This window comes from Sprattus sprattus, assembly GCF_963457725.1.
Source record: "Sprattus sprattus genome assembly, chromosome: 7".
NCBI lineage: Eukaryota > Metazoa > Chordata > Actinopteri > Clupeiformes > Clupeidae > Sprattus > Sprattus sprattus.
This window is the reverse complement of record NC_137926.1, coordinates 12,656,867-12,664,979: the sequence shown is the minus strand read 5'-3', so window position 1 is coordinate 12,664,979 and position 8,113 is coordinate 12,656,867. Positions and strand designations below refer to the sequence as shown.

The 8,113-nt window shown below is 42.1% G+C and overlaps 1 protein-coding gene across 1 annotated transcript; it reads right to left on the bottom strand.

Annotated features, from left to right (window-relative positions):
* Positions 1 to 234: 234 nt before the first annotated feature.
* On the bottom strand, positions 235 to 7,419 carry LOC308368290 (ETS domain-containing protein Elk-3-like). The gene is made up of 5 exons (XM_080842436.1): positions 7,219 to 7,419; positions 4,709 to 4,917; positions 3,615 to 4,397; positions 2,613 to 2,735; positions 235 to 719 (listed from the first exon to the last, which is right to left on the bottom strand). Exons 2-5 carry the CDS (start codon positions 4,913 to 4,915, stop codon positions 621 to 623), a joined length of 1,212 nt encoding a protein of 403 aa, XP_080698562.1. The 5' UTR covers positions 4,916 to 4,917; positions 7,219 to 7,419; the 3' UTR covers positions 235 to 620.
* Positions 7,420 to 8,113: the final 694 nt, after the last annotated feature.

The following is an 8,113-nucleotide window of genomic DNA, read 5'->3' as shown; positions in this document are numbered from 1 at the left end:
CCAGGTAACACTGCTTCCCACTAGGTCCTAACCTACAAGCTCATTTCTTGTGTCTGGTGGTTGATTGATTGTAAAATAACAGGTTTCTCAGTAATTTCTTAAATCAAACTAGGACACAGTAGTTGTGTAATATACTTTAATTAACAAATTGTAAAAAAAAAAAAAAAAAAAAACTGAATAACTTTTTGTTGGAAAAATTAAAGCAATTCCATCGAATTGGAATTTCGTCTTTAAGTATACATAAGGCACAGTCATTTTCAATTCAGAAGGCACAGCGTGTGCTAATTGTAAGACAGAACACATTACATGAGACATGACATAATAACAAAACAACATAAAAAATATATACAAGGAAAGTCAAATAAAACAGTTCTTTCCCTTGACTGGGTTTTCCTGTTATGATGGGCAAATAAGGGAACAGCTATAAACAAATCTCCATATTGATTTCAGACTTTCCTGCTCCACGCGCCAAGTCTTCAGTCAGCGGGTTGGGAGACGGAGGTTCTGGGTACACTCGTTCTGATTCGTGGGCAGGGTTTCTGAGAAATTGTAGACTTCATACTAAAGCATAAGATCCTTTGTGATGTAACAATTGTTTAGGTGTGTAACATGTCTGAAAATCAAGACTTGTAATTGGTCGATGAGAGCAGCAAGGGGGAGGAGGAGCCATCCAGACTGGACATGGGGACTGTGACATATCCATTCAATAAGGTAGGGAACTGCAAACACAGAGAACAATAGAGTCAAGTAATATTTCTGTATTTCACATGATGAAACACTCTGACATTACAGACATTGAACAACAAGAAGATACGCAAGAGCATAAATACAAAATAAAGAAGAACTATGTACCCCTACATTTGTATTCATAAATAAGTGAAAGTGCAATTCGTTTTTTTGAGCTGTAAACTAAATTATATAAATTAACTGTGATGAAAGATATTAATGCTTGTGTTTAAGCAGCAATAAGGAGTTCTGTTCCAAAACGAGCACGCTAACTACCTGAAAGGCATGCAAAAACCTTGCAAACACCACCAACAGCCCAGTTGACACTGATAGGTGGTCTGGTGTCTTCTGGCAGTAAAGCTGGTAATGTCATGCTGTAAAAGCTTTTCTAACATTTTTGTAAGATGTTCCAGCCAGGAAACACAGAACTACATAGTGCATATCCTGTATGGCTAGTGGGAAAGACAGGTATTTATCTGTCCTTCACATGACCATATGCTATCAAAATTAATTTGAGGATGGTACCAAAACCAAATTGTGTCAAATTGTTGCCTAGTGTTACTTTAATACTGACAAAATTCCCTTTTTTATAAAAATCAGCATTTTATGCTCAACCTGCCATCTGCTGTTTAAAACCATCTTGAATCTTGCAATATCGATGCTGACGTATTTACGACCATTTGGTGCATATCCTGATCATGGAATGGACAGCCCACCACTCCACTCACTTCGACTGTCTGACATCATCAGCTAATCATATGATCATGACAGCTTTCTTTAGAAAAATATTTTTTTTGACCTTACAGTCATATTTCACTTCGTCTTCTGACTGATTCCAGTGTAGGGGGGGGGGGGGGGGGGGTTTCTCCAATTTTTTTTTACTGCTGTAATTATTCACTGGTGGTCTGCTTGGCCATCCGCTTGAATAACCTTTGGAAATTCCCCTACCATAAAGTGTACACACTAAAAAAAAAATCACCTCTTACTTTTTTAACGCCCATCTTCTACCTCATCTGCTTTTGTAAAGGACTATTTTAGATTTCGATATGTGGGTGTTTAGCAGTATGTTGGTCAGCAAAGGGGTTGTTGCTAATGGAGAAGTTGTGGGCCCCAGCATTGGGGTCAGGTTCCGGTGTAGTTTCCTGTTGTGCTAGTGTTCGTGTTCATCTCCAACAGTCACCTTCGTGAGTCAGGCACAGGAGGAAATGAAAAAGGAGTCAGGCTGTCGGGGATTGGTGTGTTTGCCGAGCGGTTTTGGGGGATGGGGGGGGGACATAAATAAGGAACAGCTTTAAAACCTGTTCGGCCCATTCAGGCAGACTCCCCTGGGCTCGAACAGGAAGTGGCCACCGGATTTCCCCCTCCCCCTCCCTACCAGCCCCTCCTCTTTCTGTCTCCTTTTCTCCTCTTCTCTCTCCTGCTCTCTTTGTAACCACTGCAAAATCATGGGTCATCATTGTGGATGACTCCATATTTATTAATGCTATTTATTTATTCTATTTAAACATTGAAAGACATCAATGTAGTGTCAAAATCACTCCTAAACAGTAGGATGTGCCATATAGATTCACCTAAACAGAAGAACCGTCGCATTATAATTGTTGAAGCGCCACGTCAAAAAAAAAAAAAAAAAGGATTGCCTTACACAGAGCTTCACATGAACAGAGAAACAAGACACTTAAGAGAAAGTTATCATATCTTTAAAAGGCAGAGACACAAGAGATTCACATAAACAGAGAAACAAGACACTGAAGAGAAAGTTATCATATCTTTAAAAGGCAGAGACACAAGAGCTTCACATAAACAGAGAAACAAGACACTAAAGAGAAAGTTATCATATCTTTAAAAGGCAGAGACAGAAAAAAAAGAGACGGAGAGACATTTACCTGAAAGAGGGGAGCGTGGCCCTGCAAGTGGCCGGGACTAAGGGGCCCCACAGGACTCAGGCTGTTCCAGAGGTGGAGGCCAGACAGCAGGGGGCTGGGACTCAGCAGGAGCCCAGACGCCGTCTGCAGAGAGGCCGCTATGTCAGATATGCGTCACGCTACAAGTTGTTGCATATAAGTTGCGGCACAGCTGTGTAAATATGTGTCTGTTATGTTTCCATGGCTGTCAATTTAAGACTTTACAAAAAATAACATGATTACCGGATTTTTGTTGCTTGAAATAAATGTGTCAAAAGCATTTTGGAATGAATTGAACCATTCAAGAGAGAATGGTTCAGTTTCGTCTCAGACACTCTTCGACATATTTGTTTGTATTTCTGAAACAAGCAACAAATTGTGTAATTTTTGTAAAATCACTAGCATTTATTTCTGACCAAGTTAGCAGCTGAGTCTGGGTGTGAACAGAGTCTGATATTGCCTGTCCAGCATATCAGTGTGAGCAATGCCTGAGTCAGTTAGTAACAGACATGCAGAGATTAGGGTGATTTTGAGGGTTGGGGGTGACTGAATCTAACCAAGCTTCCATTTTGAAGACGAACACAGGAACTTAGTGTGACTGGTCCACAGATATTAACGACTGGACAGGTTAACTAAATTGTCTAGCGTTAGAAACATACTAGCATTGTTTGCCAGAGTATATATAACATATCCCTTGGGACAATGTAGGTAAACAAGTAAGTATAATGTGATATGTCATTATAGGGATGCCCAGTGTTTAAAATAGGGTCATGCAAGAACAGATAATTAAGGTGATGTTACACACTGATAATTAGCATGTCACACTCTACTGGATAATTACAATGTAATAATGGCCATGTGTTAATGCATAGTTAGCATAGTAAGCTCATAGTAATTTTGCATCAATTAATCTCAATAAAGATGATAAGATACTGGACAGAACTCTGTCTAGTCCTAGTTTGTGACCTGATGATGACAACCCACCTGTGCTGTGAAGAGGGCTGGTGTGAGAGAGCCACACGGCAGCGCGGGGCTGTTCAGGGCGATAGAACCGAGGTCACTTCCTGTCAGCACCACAGAAGGGCTGGAGATCTCCAGGCCTTTGGGCTTTTTGCTCCTGGATGTGGAGCCGGATGCCTGATGGCTTCTCTTGTCTGAGGTTAGGGAGCTCTCCCTGCTCCCTGAGGATAAGTTCAGCGGCTGCGTGTCCTGCTCAGAGTCCCCAGCCTCACGCTTGGGGCTCCTCCATGCCTGCGTAGAGTGGGAAGAGGCGACAGAAAAGGGCGAGGAGGACCGGGGCGACTGCCTCGAGGGCCTGGAGGAGAAAGCAGACTCGGAAGAGGACGAACGGCGCGAGGAGAGGAGGACATCGCTCTTCTCGGCAGCTTGGGAAACAAACTGAATGACGCTCTGGGCCTCTTCGCGGGGCTCTCCGTGCCTCTGTCGGATGGCCTGCAGGAGATGGGACTGGCTCTGCAAGGAGCTGAATGGCAAACCTGGGTACAGGCCTGAACGAAAGTACTCATGGTAGCACGCCTGGACTTGAAGGGCTGCCGATATGGCAGGGTCTGGGGTCTCCTCATCCTCCACATCATCCTCCACCTCCTCCTTCACCCGTGCCTCCACCTCCTGTGCCTCATCTTTGATTGCTACTGTCCTGTTGAAATCTTGGCCCATTTCCACGGCTTGAGGATCCAACTTGAGAATCTCCGGAAATGACACAAACTTGTAAACAAATTTCTGTCCGATGACCTTTCTGATGATATTCTAAACAAAAGACAAGTGTGATGGGTAAGAACAGTATTATTATATTTTAAAGACAAGCATGCATAAATAAAGAACGGTTCCTTTATAGTATTATTATATTTTTAAAGACTTCCACAAGCATGCATAAATAAAGAACAGTTCCTTTTTTTGTATTATTGTATTTTAAAGACTTCAACAAGCATACATAAATAAAGAACTGTTCCTTTATAGTATTAATATATTTTAAAGCTCAGCCCAAACTGCCTCTACTTTTTCCAAAAGCCTCTTATGGCCTTAACATAATAGTAGCGTAGTGCTCTGCTCAGACTCACCTTATCATAATAGTAGCGGAGTGCTCTGCTCAGCTTGTCATAGTTCATGTTGGTCTTGTTCTTTCGAAGGCCCCATAACCTGGCCACCTCCTCTGATTTGAGCAGTTTGAACTCGCCGTCATTGGACGTCCAGCAGATCAGGTGCTTGTGACTCTGGTCCAGGAGCAGCTGCAGTAAAAACTGCCATAATGTGATGGCGCTCTCCATACCTGCATACACAGGTAGATCAGAATGCCACAATATTGTTAGTTATTGTCATTTACACTGACTGTTTCCTGTTCTCCACTAGTCATAGTCATGCTCACTGGGCACACATTATGAATACACACATAAATCATTGTTTGATTTTCACAGTTAGGCTAAGTTTAAGGTGATAGCTCATTGCTTGATTAGAAATGATTCCTCTTACGTCATAACCAACAACTCAAGTCCACTGTGGAAGCAATAAGCAGTATAATCTCACAGAGCGAAATGTCGGTTACAATATATGTCTCCAAGTTGGAATTTGCTCTGATGAATGGGAGTGGGAATGATTAGAGCTGAATGCGAGGGCATTTAAGGGCAGCCTGATAGCATGGAGAAAGACTCCAGATGAGCATAGATTCAGAACCTGTGACTGATAGTCACCACCTGAGGTGGAGGAACAAGCTATGTTTTAATCAACAACCATCTGGGTGAGGTGATCTGATGTTCAGAAAACCTGAAAGACTGGTTAAAATCACTGTATTACTATCGCACTCAGGTAACATCACTGATAGTGACATTGAAACAGTGCATTTTTTAACCTAAAAACTTGCACGCGCGTGCAGACACACACACACACACACACACACACACACACACACACACTTACACACAGACATATCTCCTTGCCTTTCTCCATGTAGTTAAAATTCCGTTGAGAGCTTAAATGGGATAAATACCTTATTCTGTGTATAAAGCCATTTATAAACCTGTCACAGCCATGTCATGATGCTAGTTAAATTAGCGGTCTGAATGTTCATTTTTACATACATGTTCTACAAGAATATAACCATCATTCAAACACCTTTAGTAGGTACCAACATGGGTACAGTGGCACAAAGAATCACACTGGGAATCTGACAATATTTTTGAAGGTTTTCCGGATAGGTGTTGGTTTTGTTATTCCCATAAAACCCCATAACATTACTTTAGTTTGCTGCAGTTGTGTGTACTTCTGTGGCAAAACAGTGTGATGCGGTGTGGCACAGGAAGTCAAACGAGGGCTAAGGGCAAAAGTATGTGGCGGTTCAGCCCAGGCCTGGCTCCACAGGAAGTGTGGCAGGCCAAGACCAGCCTTGTCCTCTAATGGAGGAATTTGGACATCAAAACCAGCACAGAGTCCTGTGCTTACACTCGCAGAGTTCAGTTACCTCACAAAAATGAGACATACCCGAAGGTGCTGAGTCTCACAGCTCGACTTCTGACACATAAACTTCTGAGAGAAGGAAAGCACTGTACAGGATGTGTTTTGATTATGTTCTGATTGTCAGACGCTCAACCTGACAACACACACACACACACACACCCTCACCAATGACAACTTCAGGCTACAGCGCCACCTTGACTTTTCCGGTCATGATGTGAGGCCACAAACCTGTCAACAATTCAGGACTTCCTTCAATTCTGTTTTCAAGGACATTTTCTGTGGCATTCGAGGCAACAGATCTAATTCTACACTTAAAACTCACCTGAACTTAAAGTACTAATTTTAGCTGTTAACACAAAAGTCCTCTCAAGTCAAATCCCCATTCTTCATGAAAATTTGACTTGCTTCACATGCCTAAACAATGCCGCACAGTTTCGAGAGCGGAAACTCCTAATGCAATTAAGTGAGTGCTATGTGCAGACGAAGTTGTACCAGTGACTGGATCTTCTTTTTGCACTGTGGAAAATTCGAAGCAGCATCCCTTACATGCGAAGTAACCGCTTCTGAACGCTCGTAAAAAAGGCTGATCCAATTTTTACTCCTTTTTCTGTCTCTCACACACTCCCCCTCTCTCTCTCTTTGTCTCTTTATCTGTCTCTCGAACTCTGCCCCTCTCTGTCTCTCTCAATCACAGACACACACACACACACACACACACACACACACACACACACACACACACACACACACACACACACACACAAACCACATATAGTCTATAGAAGTGGGCAATCTCTACATTCTATTGCTACATCTTCTAAAACAGTTGTCTGTTACCTACTTCAAACCGGAAGTCCAGCACCCTAACTAGGATCTCTATTGGTGCTTCATTGCTTCATGTTTGAGACTCAGAGAAACATTTAAAATAACTGATTTAACATCACCAACCTCTTAACAAACAATCGCCACACATACGCCACAGATGTGAATCTGAATATTGCATGTGCTTTTGTTAAACTATCGAATAAAGATACAGACAGGCTGCGATCAAACAAATTACTGTTAGCCTACTCAAAATTATCAAATGAAAGAACATCAAATTATTCATGAATTCACATACCCCCTCGATGAAATCTGTTGTTTTATTCCTGATGGTTTCTAAACAAAATTCTGAACGAGGATTTCTTTTTCCATACTGTCTGTCGCAGGACACTTTCTTGAACTGTAATGAGATCCTGTTTTTTTTTCTTCTTTTTGAGCAGGAAGTTGGAAGAAGCAGGCAGAGAGTCGGATCACTTCCTCTCCTGCAGTATTCCCCAATCGCTTTATCGGGTATGTAAATAGAAATTTCCTCCCTTTGCTTCACCGTGCTTACCGATGGTCAACATTGCTTTGGTCTATTATAACACATATGGCAAGTTTGGAACTACATGTCGACGCTCAGGAGAGCTCACTGACGTCACCACGTTACTTTTCGAAACCACTTGGGGGAGCTAACTCACGGTGACTCCGTTGCAAAAGGTATCACTTCTCCATCAATTTATTTTTCACATCAAAGGTGTCCAATTCAAATGTAATTTCTAAATTTAGAGTGTATTACCTCTTGCTCAAGAGAGGTCTCCTGGAAAACCTGGGAAATCTTCCTTGTTCCTCTTCTCAGCAAGTAGGCAACTGTGAATCTTTCAATGGCTTTAGTATGTGATTGAATTCCCAAAGTAGCCTAAATATGGACTTAGAACTTTTGAGCTCAAAGATAAGCTTCCATTTGGGAACAAATATAAATCTGTCTTATCAGTGTTTAGATAACCTCACACTGCGGTGCGTGACCCCAGGCACACACTCTCAAACAAAAACCCACACAGACAAACACACACACACACACACCAACACACACACCCACTTGGGTACGCTTTGATGCTTTTGCAAGGCAAACAAGTATTGAGGTGTACGCTGACTGGTTAACTCTGATTGGTCCCCTGGGCTAGTGCTCTAGTATGTAGTACCTTCGATAGTGT

Coding starts and splice junctions, on each gene's coding strand:
- LOC308368290 (XM_080842436.1), bottom strand. CDS start 4,915: ATGGAGAGCGCCATCACATTATGGCAGTTTTTACTGCAGCTGCTCCTG. Junction 2,736..3,614: donor CAGCCCTCTTCACAGCACAG/GTGGGTTGTCAT, acceptor GCCTCTCTGCAG/ACGGCGTCTGGGCTCCTGCT. Junction 720..2,612: donor GCCACGCTCCCCTCTTTCAG/GTAAATGTCTCT, acceptor CTGTGTTTGCAG/TTCCCTACCTTATTGAATGG.